The following is a 24,231-nucleotide window of genomic DNA, read 5'->3' on the forward strand; positions in this document are numbered from 1 at the left end:
AATGCCATACAAAACCCCAAAATGCATGTTGGAGAAACCTGTGGACATGTGGACTGGTGGCATATTGGCAAAAAGCACTACATTTAACAGACACTCAGTGTTTTTTTTGCTCAGCAATATTTGCTGAGTTGTTAAAACTGCAGATTTGTCTGTATAATCTTGTGGATAGTGTTGAAATGTAATACACCCCAACCCCTTTGTCTGTTTGAACCCACAATCCTCTGCATATACAGCAGCTCTGCTAGTGAAGAGCTCTTAGATTTGACAGATGACTCTGGAATCCATTGACAGATCTAATGACGGATACTTTGCTCTGTCATTTTTGGAGGACATCTAGATGACATTTATGTATAGATATTACAATTGTAAAACTTTTCTGTTGTGAAAAACAAACAAAAAAGCCCTGACAAAATAAACTAGATACATTTGCTCTTTCGTTGATGGATGGCACAAGACAAATAACAATAAACGGCTGAACAGAACAGCACAAAGACATCTTGGGGCTTGGGAAGGGAAGAAGTTGTTTCTAATGCTACTTCTCATTTGTTGCTGTGTGTCACATTTTTACTGTAATTGATGATGCTGTATGCTGAAAGGTGGTCCAGTATCTGTATTTATATTGCTGTTTGTGAGTGATATTTGACTGAAAAGCTGACACAGTGTCAGGCTAAACAGTTGACATGGCTGTGATTACTGCTGCTGAGGGAATGACATCTGTTGAGATTTCCATTGCGAGTGTTACTCATGGTGGATGTCATTAAAAATGGCCTTTCTCACTGTGTGTGTGTGTGTGTGTGTGTGTGTGTGGCAAAGACTTGCCTTGCGGCTTGAATCAAGATAATGGCTTTTCCATTACAAATACACCAATATTTGAGAGAACAATTCTGCCGTGCACCCGCGAAGGGTGAATTACATTTACTCTGTTATTTGATACTGTTCAAGCTGCGCTTTGAGAAATAACTTTTATTTCCCTTTCCCCTTGACATCAGAAAACCAGTCTCTGTGCAGCGACGAGTAGAATTTCGAAGCAAGATGAATGTCAGACTAAGACTTCATTCAGCAACTCGCACCGATCGCATCTCTCTCCAATCACGAGCGCTGATGTTTTCTGGGACAATTTTCTTTTTAAATGCGTGGCTCAGGAGTTGACTTGGGTTTTGTGTGAAAGGTGATATGGAGCTTCGGCGGAGTGAGAGTGAAGTGTTTTGTTGGCGAAGCGGCCATGCAAGGAAAGATAAGTGACAGCGCTATAGTCGTGTGTGTGTGTAAGGTACTCAGTGGAGCGTGTGTTGTCAGAGTCAGCAGTCACCTCTGAAACCTGTGTGTGTAGGTGTGTAGGTGGTGGGTACTGTAAACAGGGCACACATAGCAGAGCCATGTTTTGCCATGAGAATTTCATTCAGATTGCATAAATAAGAGATAAAGGTAATGAAGGAGGATAGCGGGAATGACGGCGAAGCGAATGAACGAGATAGAGAAGCGTCAGCCTCTCTACGTTAACTTTTGCGAGAAGTAAGTAAACAGCTGAGGCATGAAAGGAATGACGTGATATTTGAAAGACACAGAATTATGTAGATTAATTGCAGAAGAAGGCGGTGGGGCTTATCAGTGAGCGGCAGCACTTTTCCCTCAGCTCATTTTGGTGTGTGTGTGTTTTAATGGATCATGGGGTTAAAGCCCTACCTGAGGTTGTTTGTGTGTGTCTAAGAGACTAGGTGGAGGAGGCTGAGGCAAGCATAAGGATCTTCTCCATCTGGGGACAGGATTGCTTTCACTGCATCGTCCTTTTTGTCCTTTCGCCTACCCACACACTCCCATTTCCATTCCAATAGACCTTTTTTTTTTCTTGCTCATTTTCTCTCTATCTTTTTTTTCCTCTGGAGTTCTCTTATTAAGGGGTCATGATGGAGTGTGTCGGCGTTGGAGAAAAAGGATTCAGACCTGCCAGCATTGTTGTGCATCTCAGATGGTGTTTTTGTGGTGTGAAAGCAAGCTAAAGCATAAACAAGGTGTCATGGCAAAGTGGTTCTGCTTCAGTATAATACACAGGAGTGCTTTGATGAGCTTCGCTCGGGTTGCGATTCGTGTTCACGTTTTGTGCGGCTCGGCGGAGCTGTCCTCCTCTTCCCGTGTCCTGCTGCAGCATGCTCTCTAGGCACGCTGTTAAATTCTCTTCTTTGATCCGAGGGGAAGAGACGGGCACAAAACAGACTCCTGGGAAATGAGCAGTTGCATCTTCCTCCCTGCCGTTTCAACCCACTCTTGTTTTCTTACATAGTGACAATTAACATTTCTGCTTGCCAACATTCTCCATCCTTTCTCCCTCGTTGATGTTTATAGCAAGGGATTCACAAACTTGGGGATGGGATATTGTGTGTACATTGACATGTTAATCACATGGTGGTATAGAGGACTGTGGCATTTATGGAGAAAAGGCACACTTGTTGAATTTGTTCAATTAGGAGATTTTCAAATACATAAGAGACAAAAAAAACAATGTATTTGCATTCAGTTGTTACAGCAATGAAAAACTGTTGCACAAATGGCTGTGGATTAAGCCTCAGTTTATGATATGGTGCCAATAATTTCTTTACTTCTGCACCATGCTTGGCTTTTGTGCTTTAAATTGGCACCTATCATAATTAATAGGTGCACACCAGGCACAGTTGCACAGTAAATCCAGAGCTTGTACACATTATTTATTTTTTTTTTTACTTCCCTGGTTTGCAATTGATCCAAATTTATGTAAAAAAAAAAAAAGTCAAATTTTTGAGCCCACTATTGACTCAGCGCACAGCAAGCACTGATTTTAAGCTCATGACCTGTGAAGAAGTAACACCTTCATATAGTGGAATAAGGATAATAGCTGTTTTTATTATTTGACTCGTCACTATAAATATATATTTAGGGAAATGTACTTTCAGTATTCTTTTATTGCAGTATACATGAAATAACTAAATTATTTATGAGGCTACAGTAGCATGTATCTTCTACTGAATTTGTGGTATACATCATAATATGTAAATTACTAGATGTGAGTTAAGCAGTGGCGGGCCATGCATTTGGTCCCTGGGATAGATGGCAGATGCATATTTATAATTTGCAGCACTCCTCAGAGGCTGTAAGCCAGTGGTACCACTCATATTCACTGGTCTGGAAGTGGAGAACAAACCATTACCCGGGCTGAGACAAGCTAGCTAGCTTCGGGGTTGGCCGACCTGTCCTCACAATGTCTAGCTTTTCTTCAAAATGTATTTTTAAATATGTCCGCGACCAAATTTATTTCTCTTCCTCCGTAGGCTAACTCAGATGTATTAATGCAGCGCACCACACACGTGTTTTGCCAGTCGAACCAACCAATCAGAGGATGGAAAAATGCTGACGCTACTCTGGGCCAGCTAGCTGGCTCTGTGAGGTGAATATGAAATCTGATTGGTTAAAAAAACATAGCTATTTGTTAAGGAGACTATGGTAAAAAGAGCCAGCAGTACAGACTTTGAAGGCCCTAGGCAGATTAGATTGACATGGCAGCACATAGAGGCTGAAATCTCATTGGACAAAAAATGTAACATCCACATACACGTACTGGAAGCAGTGCAGCCAAGAGAAACACTACAAAATGAAAAGAATAAACTGCTGGGAATAAATTAATAAAATTTCATGGAACAAATATTAAATGTAGGTCAGTGCCTCTGATAGTGTTTAGGCCAGCAGAGAAGGCTTTGCTGGCCCTGACCGCCCGCCACTGGAGTTAACTGAGGTGAATAGAAAAGAGTTTGACATGAAAGTGAAGAAAAATAAATACTGGATGCACGTGATCATGGACATTAAGCATCTCTAATAGGGAAACTGCTACATCCTATTCAAGGTTAATGTGTAAAAGAAAGATTTCACACACAGTACATAAGTACCTAAGCCCTTGTTGAAAAAACAGGTGGGTGTGTGTTATGAGAAGTCAAGCAGGAAACTATGGGGTAAATGACACATTAAAGCGTGACATGCAGTGTCAGATGCAGGTTTACTTTCCTTATCAGACACTTAGTGTTGGCTATAATGAAGTGTTGCACAACATTATAAAAACGAGTCCATTTACTTTCAGGATTGTTTCATTGCAGTTTACGTGACTGTGTATTTATTTAAAAAAATCATTTATATGAGATTATTTATGAGGCTATAGTAGCAGGTATCTTATTTTATTTTATTAATTTCAATATGCACTGTATTTGGGGAAATAATTTGCTATTGCTATTTTTGGAATACATTTACCTAAACCTCTTCTGGCTATTTTTGTGTGGCTTTTTCTGAGTGATACCTCTTGCTGAAATGTAGCATTTACCTTCCTGTGTGCCATATTGGGTTATAAAATGGCTGCCAGTGTGTAGCTGTAGCAAGTGAGTCAGTCGACGGCCTGAGGAAGCGAGAGCAGGGCAGGATACAGAATCTTATTAGAAGGTAAAGAGAGAGAGGGGGCGTGAGAGAGAGAAAGGAAAAAGGGGAGGGGTAGAGGGAAAGAGAAATGGGGGATAGTGGTGGTGAATGTGTTAAGATGCTGACAGGTTCTCATTGTGGCTGCTGGGATATTGCTGTGCGAGGGCAAATCTCTTCTCTTTCGGTGGTGCTCTGCATGAGAACGGAAGCACATTGATCCTGCCTTTACTGGACTGTAGACTGGAAAGTGATGAATATTGACATACAGTAGCATTCAGCCATTCCATAAGCAGCCACCAGACTTGGCGCTATCTCTAATGCAGAGTAATCAGGGGACTATAGCGGTGTGAAGATAATGGTTTTATAAACTGTTTGCTGAATGATGGAAGAGACATGCAAATATATTTGAACACACAAACACACATGCACACAAAACTGCAACTTTGCAACTTTTATACATTTGTTCTAATGTATCATATCAATTCTTGACAATATATGAATGCACATGCAGTTTAAAAAGAACTGGTTCCCCAGATCTCTGCAATATCTAAAATACCGCTCTAGTTATCTGCCTGGAAAGTTACATACTACTAAACCGTCAATTTTTCAATATTACTATTAATATTATTAGAGCAAGTTCATATTAGGAAATTCAAACAGCAGCAGCACTACAGGCTTGTTAAACTGAACTGAAAAATGTTAACATCTAATCATCATAATAATAATTGTTTTTACACTCAGTGATTACCTTCATATACAAATTAGGATTTTTATCCCAAAATATTTGGCTAAATGCCTATTTCAATTAACTAGACTGTCAATGCAATGTGTCCTGATATTTTTGTATAGCTTACTATATAGAACAGAAAAGTTTAACAGACAACACCTTATACATTCCTAGAGTATTTTCCTATACACTCCACTAGAAACATATTTATTATTTATAGACTGCATTCTATGAGCTGACTCATACTAATGCAGTACTTCCTGTGTGGCTTGGGTCCATTTGCCCAAACTTATTCTGTAAATAATGGGCCTCATTCTAAGTAAAGTTGTGCTTAAATGCGTGCCTAAGCCAAACCAAACAGTTCCAATTTAAATGTAATAAACGGTTGTCCTACTTGTATGTACAGTATATATGTATGTTGATAAAAAAAGCAATCATCTATAAATTACCACAGGTGATTTACATTTGGCAAACCCCATAAAACCCCTTTAAAGGCAAAGGTTAAAGTGCAAAAAAATTACTTCTTCAGAGGAAGTCTAAAATTTTGCCAATAAAAAGAAAAGCTAAATGAATAGATGTGAGTTAAGTGAGGTGAAAAGGAAAGGATTTGACATGAAAGTGAAGAAAAATAAAGATGATCATGGACACTAAGCATCTCTAACAGGGAAACTGCTACATTCTATATAGGGTTAATGTATGAAAGAAAAATCTCACACACCAATACACTCTCTGTAAGCCTATGTTAAAAAACAGGAGGGTGTGTGTAAAACGGGAATTTATGGGGTAAATGACTCATTGAAGCTTGACATACAGTGACAGATCGGTTTACTTATCAGACACTTAGTGTTGGCTATAATGAAGTGTTGCACAACATTATAAAACGATGCTTCGGCAAACTGTGTCAATTTATAGGCTGAGTCATTGTTGCTCACTTATAAAGCAGTATTCTTAATGGAATGACAGGACTTTTTTAAACGTAATTCCTAGATTTGTGGAATTGGTTTGCGTTCTTTACAAATTTTCTTTTCATAATTAATATTTATTAATATATTCCATTAATATTAAATGACTGTGATTTACATTGTGTGTGTGTGTGTGTGTGTGTGTGTGTCTGTGTGTGTGTGTCACTAAAATCCAAGAAACTTAACATAAAATGAGATACATAAAATATACTTGCCAGTGTTATCCCTATATAAAGGTCAATGAAATAGTATATAGTGAATAGTTATACGATTTGAGCGTTTAAATTATGTTTGTTAATTAGTTAATTGTTTTTTTTTCTAAATGTATGCACACTGAGGCGCATGAGTGGGACACAATGTTTTCAGCCTTTACAGGGTTTCCTGAAATACCCTATTTCTTGTGTAAGTGCTTACACACACACACACACACACAATTCTTGAATAGATCCGTTTGTATCCAGCTGTTTAAATGAGGCCTGTTGCTTTGGTGTGATCACTTATAGATGATCAGACTAACACTGACTCCTGGCATATTGTACACATGCTTCAACAGTGTGTTTCTGCTGTGAAGGGCAGAGATGTTCAGCTTTTCATGTCTCTTGTTATTCCATATCAATACTGAGCATCATATCCACATTCACAGCCAGACCATTACATCAAATTACATTCAGGCAGCACCAAGCTCTCACAGAGCGCGTAGAGCTCTTCTTTCGCTACCGGTCTCTGTCTTTTCTCATTCATTTCTCTCTTTCTTTCCTTTCATCATCTTTCTCAGCTTGTCTTGATCTATCTCACTCACATGCTCTGTGGGTTTGGGTATGCAGGCAGGAAAAGAGTTGGCAGTACACTGAACCCTGGGACATATGGCAAGGCCTGGGTGTGAGGAAGAGATGCTGGTATGATGCTTTAGAGAGGGAGCTAACTGTGACAGCCGGGGACATTTTAAATAAGGAACAGCGAAGGTTCTGAACGAAGCGGAAGTGCGTTGGAATAAATAACAACAGCAAATGACAGCATCACCTTAACCGGATGTCAGAGGAACACAATGAATAAAACCTTCACAGACCCTATAGATCTTTCTGCATTACTCCTACCACATTTAGCTGTTGCTTTTCTTTTTTTGTTTTCTCATGTGGGGAAAAAATAAGTATTTAAATGCTGGGACTACACATTTTAAAGTGAGCTCAGTAGGCAGAGAGATAGAGGTGCCTGCGGTAAAGCATATAGTAGGTTTTACTGTGTGTGTGTGTGTGTGTGTGTGTGTGTGTGTGTGTGTGTATCTGTGTGTGCGCTAACACACTACTTTGCATAAAAAAGCCTGTAATGAAGGAGTGTGGAGGTAGATGGAAATATTTGAATCGGCAGCGTGTTCCTCATCATACTGATTCAATGCTGCACTTCTGTGATACAGGAAGTGTGTGTTTATAGCTTTTAGCTAATTTTCCAGGGTTACATGAGTGGATATGAATGCATTTCATAGACGTTTGTGTTCAACGAAACCATGGATCTATAACCACAAACAAAATAGCTTTTTAATGACTTAAAAAAAAACCCAAACACATTATTTGTAGGTCTTAAGGGTGAGCTAATGCAATAAATAAATGCTGTAGATGTCCAAAGACAAGTATCAGAATTGGAATTTAATGAAGACAGTGGTAAGGGATGAGCCCATTATTTTTTGGCAGGCACTGTTCAAAAGGTCAGCAGTTTGGCACCAGAAAGCTCTTAGACGTGACCACAGTTACCATGCAGTCACTTTCAGTACTGCCTCCGGTTTTTCTTTTTTTGTTTTTGTTTTTTATAAAAAGAAGATAACACGTCAACACTTAGCACTTATCACTAAAGGTGGCCTTTCAGTTAAACTCACAAATTGCTGAGGTTTTTACTTTTACCCTGCCCTGTATTCATTTGAGATGGTGTGGGTGGATTCTTGGATACCCTTTAATTCCACACACCACACTGGGAAGATTTGTTTTATGTAAGACTTCAGCGATTTTTTTTTTCAACAGTACTTTCCTTTATTGCTCAGCAGATTTTCTACTTACTATTATGAAGACCCATAGACAAGATTTTGTGCATTCATGAACATAAACCACACCAGCAAATAAAGCAGATGTAATTAAGATAAAATGTCATGATTTTTTACAAAATATTGCAGTGGGTGGTGTATGTGTATGTATATACTGTCTATATACAGTTATACAGTATATTTAAAAAAAAAAAGTGTTTTTGTGTGTGTGTGTGTGTGTGTGTGTGTGTGTGTGTGTGTGTTTTACTTATTTGGTGCAAAAGTATTTAGTAATTATTTAAGACATTTGCAATTCTGTCTGCAAATAAAGTGCATCTTTGAGCATCATGAAAACCAAGGACCTTGGGAAAAAGATTTTTTGAAAAAGTATCAAGCGGGGTTTGGGTATTAAAAAAAAACCTCTGAACATCCTGCATCCATTATTAATAAATGTGAAGAATATGGCACAGCCACGACTCTGCCTAGGGGAGGCCATTTACCAAAAGTCAGAGAGTATTAGTCAGAGAAGCAACCAAGATGCTTTTAGGCAAAACAGAGTGCTAATAAAAAATTACAATTTACTTTTGCCTTCAAACAGTTCATTTTTCTTTTGACATGAAGGCGAGCACATAATGCACATGAAATTGACTGTTCAAGTGGTTCAACTTATGAGAACATGAGATCTAGGCAAATGGATATAAAGACGTTGAGCATAATTGTGGGTAAGAATTTAGCAAACTTTTCTTAATATAGACAATGATAAAATGACCGTGAAAACATGACAAAAACATCAGTAATATCAATATTTTCAATAAAGAGAAGGCTACTTATGAATAAAAGTACTCTATAATTGCACTTATCATAAAGCACCACCATTTAGCTTTGCAAAATCATATACTCTGAGCTTTCAGGAAATATTTACATCTTAACTAGTGAATAGTGCAAGAGTGGATTATTCATATGAACTGCTTTTTTTAGGCTCAATGAAACTGAATTCATTTTACTTTAAATGTGTTCACTATTATAGAGAATGAATGTATTCCAGTCGATCAATATGTTTCTTGTGGTCAAGGTACAAACAGTTCAAGTACAATTATGCTGAAAATCCGTATGTGCATATTTCAGTAGCTAAAGTAGTGAGTGTAAAGTAAATTTTAAGTATTAAATCCTGTAGAATTCTTTGCTATATCGGCCCATCTTTCTGATACGTCCACCCATGTATTTCCCCAGAATCCAATCCATATCTGTAGTTTTGCTAATAGTTTGGGTCAAAAACTAATAACTCTCTGCCTTCCTAATCTTTTTTTTCTTTATGGTCCATGTTTAAATGTCCCCAAATGTTAGGCTGCCTCATGCAACGTATTCAATGGACCTGGAGACGAGCGCTCACAGGCAATTGATATCTCTGTGAGAAAGCTTTTTAAAGGTCTCTCATTGATTTGTTCACATAAAAGGACAGAACTGTGGTGTGCAAGCCTTCAGATCTCGTCTTTTTTCTTTTTTTTTTTGACTCTTGTCATTATCCTGTATAAATAATTAAACAATTCCTGAGGACATGCATTGTGTGAAATCTACAATACCTGCCATACGTTGTCATATTAATTACAATATGTCCGAATGAGCTGATCTGTTGTCAGGATTAATGAGCCAAATGGTGTTTTGTTCCTTTTTGCAACCATCAGTGCTACAGTTTGGTTCAAAGATTGATTTACGGGGAGGAAGGATAATCAATTGACTGATAAATCAATACCCAAAACCATCCAACTCATGAATACTGATGCACTGCAAAGATACAATATACTAATATAATTCCCTTTAATTCTTAAGTTCTGTAAAGCTGCTTTCAGACAATGTCCATTGTGAAAAGCACTATAGAAATAAACTTGAACTTAAAACTTGAACTTGAACTTAATATGTAATGCAGTGTCCTAATATAGAACCAGATGTAAAATTGTCTAAGCAACTAGGAATTAATAATTTCCTGGAATTATTACAGGTAATACAGCATGTGTGTACTTTATAAAACAGTGGACTGTATGTATTAAGTGCTACTTGAGGGTGTTATTAGCAGTTGGGTAAGCTTAGTGTCAGCATAACCAGCTCAGCAGTCCGCTCTGGCTTTAATAGCGTTGTTATTGCTGTCAGTGGTCCATAGCCGCTGGTATATATTTAGCTCGGGTAATTGCAGTGTTATTATCTGCTGTTGTCACTCCTGTTGTTTTTCTTACTGTCGTTAGACTGCTCAAACTCCACAGCAACTCTCATTAACCATTGTACTTTTATCTCCATCTGTAAATGAATGAGCCGGTAGATCAGGCATTGTGCATAATTCTGACCTTTCTGACCTTTCTATACACGCTGACCCCTGATGGTCCACACACCATATTCAGGACACTTGTACATTCTCCACCAGAATAGGATTAAATTTATATATGTGGAGGCGAGGTGACTGAGCACAATTAACACACACACACACATTCACAAACATGCACACATTCTTGCTGAGTGAAAATTGTTCAGGGATCTATGCCGGCTAAAGGTGTTGGGGATAGAGGTGTGAAGACCAGAGATATGATGATGATGATGATACATTCTGTAGAGGGGGGGACGTGTTATGGTGGAGAGAGGTGCAAACAAGGACTCGTGTAACAACAGCTTACTAATTGCAATTCTTCTTTGTGTCATTCTATATGCATTACTGTGTTAGTGTTCCAAACTGTAGCCATCTGTGGTTACTAGAATAACAGGATCCAATTTTGGATGTTTTGGATGGGGGTGTTTAAATAAAAAAAAAACCCTTGTGAAAGTATGGATTTATCAAGTTATCAAGAAGCATGGACATGTATCAAGGATTTAAATCTGAGGAAAAGACTTTTCTCAGCACTCATCATTTTAGGAAGGTCAGAATGGGTATTTTTTATAAATCCAAACCTCAGGCAAGGAAGTGTCTAACAGCAGGAGAATCCCTTTTTGAACAGAGTGCTCTATGTGCATATACAAATCCCTCCCAGGACTCTGTCCTAGACAGAGATTTACACACGGTGAGTCACTGTGTATTTCTCCCTTCATCCACTTATTCATTCATGCATTTGTTTCTTTCAGTATGAGATGGCGATTGCGCACATAGACTGTGCCATTAAACAGATAGACAATAGGAGGTGAGCCAGATTGTAATGGTTTTACTTGCACTAGCAGGGATGAAATAGGAGGTGCTGCTGAGCTGTTGTTTGAATAGGTTGGTAAATGATTGTGTCCTGTGGAGAAGCTGGGGTAGTGCAGTCTCCCTCAAGATTTAACCGGCTTCTGTGCTGTAGCCTAGCTAGTCATTTATCTCACCTTTCTTAAATTACTTTGCTGTCAGAGTAGTGATCATCAGCCAGGGACAGGACGTGGATAGGGCAATGTCCCTGTCAAATGCATTGCCAAGTAACATCTATGCTTTTGATTTTGACATTTTAATCGCATCAGTCCAATCAAGGTATGCACCAAACTCTCTTTTAATATGATGTGATGTCATGCAATTTTGATATAATACCCATATTTTGATATAATACCCATATGTTGTGCTTAAACTTAAAGATGTCATTAAAAACAAGTTGCAGCCTGTGCTGATATGCAACATCTTTGATGTCATTAGACAAAATGGCTCAAACTGAGGTGAAAAAGTCAAATCCGATCTAATTATGGTTGAGTGTTGCAATACTCACAATTATATTGATACATATCCCATAAATACCTCAATTGTAGGCTTTCTTAACCATTATTTGAAACAGCTTTGTTCCTAAAGGAATTGGTCAGGAATAGCACAGTGAGCCGTGTCGTTAAAGTCAAATAATCCATAACAATGTGGTGTGATACACTATATGAACAAAGGTTTGTGGACACCTGACCATAAGTTTTTTTATCTGGTCTTTGCAAATCCCATTCCACATTTAGTCCCATTTCTTGTTACAATATTCTCCACTATTCTGGGTAGATGTTCCCTTAGATCTTGGAGTGTGCTTGTGAAGATTTGTGCTTATTCAGTAACAAGGGTTTAGTAAAGTCAGGTACTGATGTAGGGTGAGGAGGCCTGGGGTGTAGTCAGTGTTCGAAATGATGCCAAAGGTGGTCAATAGGGTTGAGACCAGAGCTTTATAGCGGGCTACTCAAGATCTTTCATGGAGCTTACTGTATGCACAGAGGCATAAAGTTAGGTTCATGTTGGAACAGGTTTGGTTCTACTAGTTCAAGTGAAGGAAAATGTTTATGCTAATGCATCCAAAGGCATTCTATACAACTGTGTACCTTCAAATTTGTGGCAATAGTTTAGAGAAAAAGAACATATTGCTGAGAAGGTCAGGTGTCCCAATACTTTTGTCTTAATAGTTTACCAACCCGTTGTAAATTTGTATTTTATAAAAGTGCATTTTGTAATGTGTTATTACTTGTACAGATTTGACCATTTTTTATTTATTGCTTAACAATATATTGTGCATTTCAACCATTTATAGTTACATTTAATTTTATGGCACGTCTATATTAAAAGAAGCTAATTTCTGTTATCACTTTTGTTATAGTAGCTTTGAAATAAACCTCTCTTTGCTTTTCTTTTTTATGAAGTTAATAAGACAAAAAAGAGCAGTTCACCTGGATAGGCAACAAATCTGCCTTGGTGAAAAATGTTACACAAATGTATTCTGATAGAAAGCATCACTATATAAAAGAGTATGTGTTTTCTGTGTTAAATAATGACACATTTGTAAAACCCATTTATGATTAGCTTAAATTATGTGTTACAAGTCCTAGTAAATTAGCTGTCATCATAGAAATAATGTATTACCACAAGTGCATTGATATAAACCTATAATTTATGTTACAGCTAGAACTATTGTCAAAGCTGCTATTATAGTACATTAATCCACACCTTTGGGTTCAAGAATTCAAGAATGCTATAGTGAAGTAATTTAACTCCATCGTTCTACCTTTGTTCATATAATACTGTGGGATTGGTCATTCAGAAAAGCTGGGAACGGATACAACCATTAACACTGACTAAGGTGCATGTGCTAATATACAGTAACTGGAACACCATTATCAGTTTCTGTCTCCACCACCCTCATGCTTAATAGCCAGATATTATTTAAACAGCACTCTGGCTTTAGTTGTCATATCGGGATATTGACCTTTCAGCCATTTATCTCTCCTACCAGGAGATATTGACTCAACTCAATTGTGAAAAAAAGCTTTTGTGTCATAAACCCTGTATGTCAATGCAGCCCGAATGAAAACCTCCTATTCAATATGTTCTAGCTACAGTCTGCTGGTCAAATCAAACTAAACCTTAATATTGCAGCCTGATTATAGCACTTTTAAAGTTATTTATAGTATTTGACAATACAATTATTTGTACTACAGAATTTTAAAAGTTCTTATATTGTTTTATATTTATTTTTTTTAATCACATGTACTGTAAATCTGTCTAAATTAATTATAATACTAAAGTTAATAAAGATTGTATTTTTACTAATTATAATTCATACTTGTTTTATTGTTTATTGACTGTAGGTAAATGTCATTATGTATAACTATCATTCTGAGGACATGATCACCAATCAATAACCAATCAATCAAACATCACAAAAGGACATCAGCTTTCAGATCTACTTTTCAAGTTCGTAGCAATTCTGATCTGTGGTATAAAGTCCATAACTAAACACTAGATGTTACCAAAATAAATTTTATTTACAGAGGTGTATAGGGAATAAAGAATGCATTCATTAAAAACTTCCAGCAATTTAAATTTGACAGATCCTGTCATACTGCATCTGCAGCTCACATCAACCTTCACTCAGTTAATGGTGACAGTATCGACTTGACTTTTTAAAAAATGCATAATTAACTTTTCTTTAACCCATCCCTAACATGAGCTATTGACAAGCAGCTGGCATTTCACATTTCTAAGGAACATGCCAAGAAGAGGAAGAGCTTGCATTCACTTCACATCATGCCAGCTGCTAGATGTATGCTCAAAAAAAAACTAAGTTTAAAAAAACAACAACAACAACAGCTTGTCTCCCTATGGAGAGACAGTCCACAACATTGTAACCGCTCCTTGTTCCATGTCCTCAGGGTAAAACTGTCGCCTGTAGCATAAAACCTAAAAGAGAGAGAGAGAGAGAGCAGGAACAAACACTGGAAAGAGCCCATTGTAGCATTTCTGGATTATAATTGAATTTTATTAGCAGTTAATTGCAAAATAAGCGTGTCTTACATTTATATTGCTTTTGCAGGTTCATCGTTCGGCCAGTCACAAAAAAAAAAAATACAATTATGAATAAAATGTGTCACGATAGCAGAATATAATCCCAGCCGAGGGAAAAGGGGCAATTAGAATTTAGTGTTATGTAACAAATGGAGATTGATGTTGTCTTCAACTGTCACTCACTATTATTTATTTGCACTTCACAAAATATCACATAGAAAACATAGCTGTTTGATGAACAGTCTATTGCTAGTGTAATGGTTTAGGTGCTGTGAATTTCACATGAGCAGAAGAATTGGAATTTCTTGCGAGTGTGCAGTGTGGGGTCTTGGTTGTGATGTGGTGTGGTGTGGTGTGGAGAGGAAACTGATTTAGCAAGAAGTGGAGAGATGAGAGATAGGAAAGTGAAGAAAATCACATTAGCAAACATCCAGATGGAACACAGATAAAGCTCTCAGGGTGGCTGAGCCACGCTTGGCATCAAGGTTGGGACGCTGAAGTCTTACAAATTAAATTAACATACTGATGTTGCTTGCATTCTGCCTGCATGTGCAGGATGGTACAACTGTAAAACTGTGTGCGAGTGTGTGTCCATGCATAAATACCGGCGTGCCGGTGCGACTCTGTGGGCAGCTTCCTGCACTGTGTCATACTCAGGCTGAGTCAGCGTAATGAAAGGAGATGGAGGAGAGCCAGATTCAGATCCACCCTTTATCCCTGAGCCCTCACTACCTCCTGCACAGCGCAGAGACACTGCTGATACCCTTCAGCATTTCCCACTGGAAAATATTCTGGATAATCCTGTTGTAAATTAGCCTGTACACTGACCTAATTGTGTTGTAAATTCCAAGATTCATGGTAATTCGGTTCAGTCCTGTTGTGAATTGGCCATTAAAGAGATAGCCTGTCTCATTAGAATTCTTGACATGAAGGAGGAGGCACTGAGTGCACTAAATCTGAGTCATTGTGTTATCTGTCTTCAGTCGGTAGAGGAATTATAGATTCACACTCACATTTATAAAAGTTGAATACTAAGTTCATATTAAGTGGTCAAAATAACCCCAAAGCTATAGAATGGTTTAAATAATAAAGTGTATGTGTGTGTTGTTGTGTGGAGCGCTTACAGTAATGGGTCTCAGAATTTGATATGGTAATGACAGCACAGAGTGTGTAGCTGGTTTATTTATGATCCTCGGCTCTCATTTATGACCAGAAGGTTCTGACCTCTGTCTCAGAGGTGAGTGTGTGCATGTTGTTAATAACTGGTTAGCATTCATGAGAGACAAAAGGTAAGTTGTTCTGCAACATATTTACTCCACTCATTAATGGGGAAAAAATGGTGGCAGTAAGTCATACAAGTCGTGCTGCTGATAGATAGACAACATGGGTTTAATCGAGTACAGGTACATGTTCTTTATGCTAGATATTTATTCATTCTACAGATATTTACCAGCCATTGTTGGCAATTTATCAAGGAAACCTGTGATACAGTAGGTGCTCTATAGGTCTACAGTTACTGACTGTTTCCCAGATGGTGCTTTGCACAATTTCTCTTCTCCAAACCATCTGTTAGTGGAAAGTTAAATTACAGTTAAATTAAACACAAAAAATCCTCTGTGCTAACTGTACATCTACTGTACAACACAAGGTGAATTCAGGGTAAACTGATGTGTTGAAGATGATGCCCCACTCAAGTAATATTGGTTTATTGTTGATAATTGAAGGCTGGGCAGAGGAGGAATGACGAATTGTGCAAAAAATGATTAAGATTCCTACAACGTCAGCAATATGCTAAGCTTATGAAATTAACTCTTACAAACTGGCAGTTTGAACCCCAAAAGGCACAACAGAATGTATTTGTCTTACTACCAGAATATTGTGAGTCTGATGAGTCCAAAAGGACATAACTAGCAATGTTTTCTTAGTGGGTAGGCTGGCTTTACTCTCTCACACTAGCCAAATGTGAGCATTTGTGTGGTCATTTTGGAGGGAATATAATGCATATGCTATTTGTGAAATTGTCTTGTGATTTCCAATGAATCTTGGCATTCAATAATGTAGCATAATCTTCCCCTTCTTTCCCAACCCGCTGTCTTTTTCAGTGAGAGAGGAATATGTGGCGACCTTCAAGGGCTCGGAGTACTTCTGTTACGACCTCTCTCCAAACCCCATCCAGAGCAGCAGCGATGAGATCACGCTGTCCTTCAAGACCCTGCAGCGCAACGGCTTGATGCTCCACACCGGCAAATCGGCTGACTACGTCAACCTGGCGCTGAAGAACGGTGCCGTCTCTCTGGTCATCAACCTGGGCTCTGGGGCCTTCGAGGCCCTGGTTGAGCCCGTCAATGGAAAATTTAATGACAATGCCTGGCATGATGTGAAGGTTACCAGGAACCTCCGTCAGGTAACCGCGCACAAAAGGCGGTGGTCGAGATTGGATAAAAATTATTTTTATCTATTTAAGCTTTAAACAGGACGCTTTCTCTTGCTATAGGTTTAGGAGTAGATGCACTGTTAAGTATTTGTTGCGTTAAGTTGCACTAAAAATAGAAGTCATAAATCTGCAATGGTTGCTTGGCCAGGAGTTGAAATGTTAATATCCATAATGTCCTGACATAAGAGCTTCTAACTCAGATTAATGATGTTAATGTGTAATAAAACCACAGGCAGGATAATAGACACCTTGTATTATTGCATCTAATAAGTAAGTAATCTTATAAAATAAGTAATTTAGTAGCACTATGTATAGAATGCATCTGTTGTGAAGCCTTTTAAGATATAGGCAAGTTGCTGTGCTTCAATCCCATGAAAAGAATCTTAGGCTTGTGCACTACATTTGTATGCTAGAGCACAGTATAAATAGAGTGAGGGGGGGATATCAATACTTTCCTAGAAGAGCATTACTCATCACATTATATCAAAATGCCAAGACAAGACATAAAGACCCGTCTAGTCTTTGGAGTTTCAAGATTTACAAGACATTTAATAATGACATGTATTGTGACAGTGAATGTAAAAATCCAGTTGTCAAATTATGGCAATGTTAGGCTTTGAGCTCGAGCAGTGTGTAAAACAGTGTGGGATCTATGGCAGGCTGGCTGAATTCCTGATAAAACAGCACTGGGAGCACTTTGGTGCAAAAACTCTAGTCTGCTTCTCCTCTCCTTCTCTTCCTTTGCTCTTTTCTAAATGTTACTAACCTGCTTTTTTGGGAAAAAGAAACTAACCTCTCATCCATGGAATGTGTCATTTACTAACCAATTACCTCTTACTAACGTGCAACGCTGATGTACTAACCTTGGCAACAGACCATCTTTTTTGACTGAGGAATGGTGTTCTGTTTTTTAATTTCCTTTCTCCCCCCTTTTCCACAAAGCACTCAGGCATTGGACACGCTATGGTAAACAAACTACATTGTTCGGTAGATATCATTCTAATTGTTTCTTAGTTTGGGTTTGCCGTGTGTCTATTTTCCTTTCTTTGAACCGTAGACATCAATACTTAACAAAAAAAGGGGAAACTGCGGTTGGTACTCTTTTACGCTTACTTCCCCCTCCCTGCCCAAATCCCTTTTTTACTTTATCTAAACATCTGTTTGATTTATCCCATTTTTTGTCCCGTCCATGTTTTAGAGTTACATTACCTCCTTACTGTTTTTTCTTTTTCTTTTTTGTGAAATGTTGCTCACCGGCTGGACTCAATTAGCTGGCTCAGTGTGTGTGTCATTGCTGCAGCAGCACCATGGGCCTTTACTTCGCATGGCGTTGATATTCGTCACCCCTTTACCTAACATCTCTGTATTGCATCACGCCATCTGAAACTAACAGGGGTGACTGCTTGGTGTTATTTTTCCTTTATTGTATCTTGATTTTGCTTTCATATTCTAAGTGAGCAAGCTGCATGTACACTTACACACAAACACACACATATACGCTCTCTCCTGTGATTGGTCTCATTAGCTGTGCTCACTGTCTGTGGTCCTCTCTCTCTCTTTCTCTCTCTCCCTTGCTCTCCTTTTTTTCCTGTCAAATTTAAATCCCAGAAAATAATTGTTCTTTTCTCTTTTGTTTTTTATGCATGCAGGGAGGGAGAGATCATGAAGCCTGCTTCCCATTCAGTCAGAGCTGTGTGAAATGTGTGCGGCTCTAATTGCCTGTGCTTTCATTCCTAACCCCTGTGGCATGCTGTGTCCTTTGTTTTACATTATATGGAAAGAAAAGACATGAAACGTAGTCAACATGCACTGTACATTAGCAGTACTAACTTTTAGCACAAACATGCTACTAACACCATTTTTGTGTCTGCTGATTTATCTTTGTTTTCCAGTACTGGCAATACTAACACCGAGTGTGGGCCTCTGTGCCACTCACTCCCTCAACTAAGCTAACCTAACTCAACCTAACCTGATCTAACCCATACTGTGGGTCTGGCAGACTAGAACTGAACACCAAAATGGAACTATTTAAAGACAATTAAGTGCAATCTCTCCTTGCTGAAACAGACATGAAAATGGGTTTATTCTAAATCGACAGCTAAATATTGAACAAAGCATCAGAAGCGAAAAGCAAAAGAACTAATTTATCCAAATCCTTACGAGGGGGACTAAAGCCCTATGTCAGCATTCAAGTTATGTGTGAGTATAGCGTGTCCTTTCCCTGTGCTTTGTTGTCTAGGTTACAATATCCGTGGATGGGATTCTCACCACCACTGGATATACACAAGAGGACTACACCATGCTAGGCTCTGATGACTTTTTCTATGTCGGGGGCAGCCCCAGCACTGCCGATTTGCCTGGATCTCCTGTTAGCAACAACTTTATGGGCTGCCTCAAAGAGGTAAGCGCAAAAACCACAAACACACAAACATACAAACATACACTCGATGTTTAAACTTAGATATGTTATGCTGTATTATGACAATATTAGCCTTAATGCCAGTTTCACCAACACCACAAATCTACTAGTAATAAACTTCATATCAAATAATGCTTGCACACAGTTTTTTTTTTATATTTGCATATTTATTAAGATTCTGTTTCATGTATATTTTGGATATTTATATAATGATATTTATAAAAAATAAAGGGATTCTGTTTTTTAACTGGAGATTAGCCCTATAAAACAATTCTGATCGTCCAGGTCTCAGATATCCTATCCTATCATGTTAACTGGTTAGTATTTTGCAACATAGATGATGATGATGATGATGATGATGATGATGATGATGATGATGATGATGACCCAAGAAAGTGTTACAAAAGTGTCATCTTAAATTACTATACTGGCTAGTAGGCTAGTAAAAGAGGTGCAGTATAATAGCATCTAAAATCATTAGAACAAGTTTTGCTTTACTTGTGAGGGAAACATAACAAGTAAACGAGCATCAATGGCATGGTAAAAAAGCTTGTTAGTTGGCTATTATTTATATTCAAGATAATGATCATTAGGAATTTCATCTAAGAAATTATTGTAAAAAATCTGTCAAGGTTGCATTCTAGTTAGCGTTAGTAATAATTATTTATTTTTTTTTTTTAATTAATAAATAAATATGACTAAAATAAATCTCTGTCTTGTTTGTTAACTGGCAGGACTAAGCAATGAATTGGAATCAAGTTTGCTTATATTAGCCAGTTGGCTAACAGAATCTGTGGAAATACAAATTGTATTTGCTAATGTTAATACTTTATTCCTCCATACATGGATTCAAAACATGTTCACAATCATCTCTAGTTTACGTAGGTAACCCTGGCTTCCTAAGGGAAACAAGGCGCTTCATGAACAACGCTTTGGGGAATGCCTCCGCGTGTTCAAGCTCTGAATCACGTGTGAAATCTGTCCAATGGAAAGGCACGTTGTCACCGGCGGGGTGAGGTCACAACCAGGAAGCTATAAACGCACATGCGGTCTAGCATCTGAAGTGGAAGGAAAAGCTGCAGGGATGCAGCGAATTTGGCTTTAAAACACAACATCTCTTTCCCTTAGGGAACCAGGGTTACATACGTAAACAAGAGACGTTTCCTTTAAGGAACTCAAGCTGCATTAACAATTCTTTGGGAATGAGAGTCCAATTCTGCCAGACTGACCAGTCTCTGCCTAGTGTGGATGGGCACAGCTTGGCTGGAGGACAGAGGAGCCATGAGTGGCCCTGAGGTTAAGGCTATAGAACCTGACAAAGGTCAGCAGGGTGGACCAGCCCGCAGCGTTACAAAGGTCTTGGAGGCAACCACACTCCGAGTGGAGTGTGCTCTGACCCCGAAAGGTGCAGGGAGACCAGAGGACTCATAAGAGGATGATATAGCATCCACAATCCAGCTGCATAGGGTCTGCAGTTCTGTTCTGTGGACGTATAATGCTGGTTAAGCTTTTCATGGTCCGGGGCCTGAAAGGGAGAAGGATAGAATGCCTGCAGCACGACGGGTTGTGGGGAAACTACGAGCACCTTAAGAACATACCCCGATCTGGGGTAGAGAAAAGGCACTGGCAAGGTCCCGGACCCTCTTTAGGAAGGAGATAGCTAGAAGAAAAACAGTCTTGACTGTCAGAAACTTTAAAGGAACCTCGGGCAAGGGCTCAAAGTTAGGCTTAGACAGAGCCTCTAGAACAGGGGGTCTAGAACCAGTCAGAAACTGAGAGCCACATTTTTTACTGTGTTACCGCAAAGAGCCACATCATACACATGGGCACACATTAACATTACCCCCTTCCTCTTACACACACACACACACACACACACACACACACACACACACACACACACACACACACCTCTGCTCAGCCAGATTTATTGTAAATGTCACACACCAACATAATGACAGAAATTGATTCCTACAGTTCTAAGACCACAGGACAGTCATTTTCAACAATGAACACTGCACTGCCTCACACACAAACTCCAAGTCTAGAAACAAAAATATAATAATTTACAATAGTGTTTTTCTTTTACTATGCATGTTACCTAGTGGGACTTTTGACATTCCTTGCTTTGAACTATCCCCTTCAAATCTGGCTCGTATTCCGTTGTTGCCATTCGAAGCAATTCTTTTACATGGGTGTCAGTCAGAACAGATTGATGCTTTGATTTCACGTGTTTCAGGGTAGAAAACAAGGATTTTGTTTGTGTTTTTTTTATGTGCGTGTTCACTTCGCTTGAGTTCAATACGGTATTTTCGTCAAATGCGCATGTGCCTGAGATGAATATACCGCAGCGGTGGGCAATTAATTTTTACAAGGGGCCACATGAGAAACCTGAATTGTGTCAGAGGGCCACACCAACGATAATATTTTAGGGATGCACCAAAATGAAAATTCAATTCAAAAGTCAATGAAATCCATAATTTTTTGTGTTATGCCTTTTGCCTCGGCACCATCACTGGAAAACTTTCCTGCCTTTTCAAAAACGTCTCATATTTAGAATGGCAGTTGGGATGTTTGGATTTCAGGTGATAAATTAAACCCGACGAGGAGAAACTCTTTGCAGATACAGCCCCTCTTGAAATTTCAGCATTGCATGTTTTGCAAATCACTATCCGCACACCGCAGACATGTTGGCTCTTATCCAGATAACCATGTGCTGGCTGTGCTTTTTTATTGCGTCATTACAATTGTGTTTCGTCTGATATACCGCAAAGTTTCCCAGTAGGGGCAAGCTCATTTAACAAACAAACACAAACTTCGATATGAACGTAAGAGCCGTATGAAACCAGCCAAAGAGCCGCATGCGGCTCGTGAGCCGCGGGTTGGACACCCCTGCTCTAGAACAACGGCCAGGTCCCACACAGGCACTCTACGTTGCATCCGAGGCCTCAGCCTTTGGGTGCCTAGGGGAAAACGTGTCAATAAAGGGTGCCCAGAGACTGAACCGACCAGGAGTTAACTGGGTCCAACTGGTGGAGCTCGCAATAGCCAACATATACTTACGATAGCCAACACATAAACTTTCAGGGTGGAAGGAGGCAACCTTGTAGAGAACTGTCCCTGAAGAAACTCAAGCACTGAACCGACCAGGCAGTTAACTGGGTCCAACTGGTGGTGTTCGCACCACACAGCGAACAGGCACCATTTCACAGTGTACAACCTCCTCATGGAGGGAGCCCTGGATTGGAGAATGTTTTCCACTACCTCAGCAGAGAGACCAATAACTAAGAGCAGTGCCACAGCCACAGCGTCCATAACTCTGGGCAGGGGTGAACCAATGTGCCCCCTGCCTAGGAGGGAAGATCCCTCATGGGAGGAATCTTTTAAGAAGGTTGCTTAAGAAGGGCTACCTGGTCCACAAACCATGGTCTGCCCAGCCACTGTGGGGCCACAAGGATGAGACAGACTCCATCCCTGCAAACTCTCTCCAGAACTTCCGGTAGCAGCGCAACAGGTGGAAAGGCATACAGGTGCTGCCTCGGCCATGCCAGTACCAGGGTGTCCAGCCCAGAAGGGGCTGGGTGAGTAAGGGGACCACACAGGGAACAGTGTGATGTATCTTAAGTCACAAACAAGTTCACTTGTGCTCTGTAAAACTTTCTCCATATCTGCTTGACCACGTCTGGTGGAGCCTCAATTCCCCAGGCCTCTGCCCTTGCCTTGACAGGGCGTCTGCTCCATGGATGAAGCACCCTGGTATATATGCTACTCTTATAGCAGTTTCCCTTAGGCCCACAGGACGATCTGATGTGCCAGCCTGTAAAAGGGACGAGAATGCAGACCCCCCTGATTGTTGATGTAGGAGATGTGTTGTCTGTATGGATCAACATGAGGTGGTCCCTCAGGTCTGGGAGACAGTGCTTCAGAGCTAGAAGCATGGTTTCACAGACCTTGGGCAGAGCGGCCACTCATGACCGCCCTCATCCTGTGTGGGAGGCATCTGTCATTAGCATCACATGATGACAAGGAGCTCCCAACACTGGGCCCTGAGACAGGAACCCCGGTTCTCTCCACATGTCTAATGCCCGTAAGGCTCACAACGTGACCTTCATTGTGCAGAGTGGGTTGCCCTTCTGGGAGAATTCCCTGTGCAAAGGAAGGATAGAAATGTGGGAGTAAGCTTCCTTCAGATCTCTCTTGACAAACAAGTCCTTAGATCTGATTTGAGTTGTTGACACAGCTCGAGTTCCTGAAAGGGAACACAGGTCTGATTTTTAAGCCACACTCACCCAGAGCTTCTCTTACTTGTATTTCCATTTATGGATTAAAATGCACCTTCTGTAGTGCATGCATGCGCATTTCCTTTGCAATTGACACACACACATGCACACACACACGCACACCTTTACACATTATGGTTGCATAATTTTTCTCTGCCCTGTAAAACACCATCCATATGCATCAACAACTGAGAGAATTATTTATCAGTCTGTGCTGCTGTTTTAGTGCAGGGCCCATAAGCTCCCTCCGACACACACCCAGCACAGCTGAAATGCATTCACTAATTAATATTACTGATGAGGTTGCCTCACATCTGAACACTGCTAATTTGAAAATAGGTCACAGATCGTCAACAGCAGCAGTAATAAACAAAATAAACAAGAGCATGACAAACAGGATAAATAACCTTTCAGACTAAGAGGAAGCTAAAGGTTTGACTAATAGGGTAAATAAGCTTTCTATTAGTGGAAAAGCTTCCTCTGTGGGATGCTCAGTGACAGAAAAGAAACATGAATGGGAAAATTGTGCTAGTATAGATGGGCATCCATCTGGTGTTCCAGTTGCAGAAATATATTTCAGTTATTCAGAAATCTGGTCTGTTGAGCTGCATTCAATGCTGTTATAAAAAGCCTTGATAGGGACCCATCTGTGACCACATTAGTTATGAATGTACAAAGTTTTAAACCAGCACACATATACATACTGACAGCCACCGTCCTGGCTATAGA

General features: G+C 39.5%; 1 protein-coding gene across 20 annotated transcripts in view; it reads left to right on the top strand.

Annotated features, from left to right (window-relative positions):
- nrxn1a (neurexin 1a) overlaps window positions 1–24,231 on the top strand; it is a 151,609-nt gene that overhangs the window by 44,822 nt on the left and 82,556 nt on the right. For 15 of the 20 annotated variants that reach the window (XM_046853001.1, XM_046853003.1, XM_046853018.1 and 12 more), the window contains 3 exons: window positions 16,472–16,773; window positions 17,746–17,769; window positions 19,043–19,204. In XM_046853001.1, coding sequence (XP_046708957.1) covers window positions 16,472–16,773; window positions 17,746–17,769; window positions 19,043–19,204 — 488 coding nt within the window. The remainder of the gene's footprint in view (window positions 1–16,471; window positions 16,774–17,745; window positions 17,770–19,042; window positions 19,205–24,231) is intronic. The other 5 variants (XM_046853008.1, XM_046853014.1, XM_046853021.1 and 2 more) reach the window with 1 other exon arrangement.

The sequence above is a fragment of the Silurus meridionalis genome, chromosome 7 (assembly GCF_014805685.1).
Source record: "Silurus meridionalis isolate SWU-2019-XX chromosome 7, ASM1480568v1, whole genome shotgun sequence".
NCBI classification, from domain to species: Eukaryota; Metazoa; Chordata; class Actinopteri; order Siluriformes; family Siluridae; genus Silurus; species Silurus meridionalis.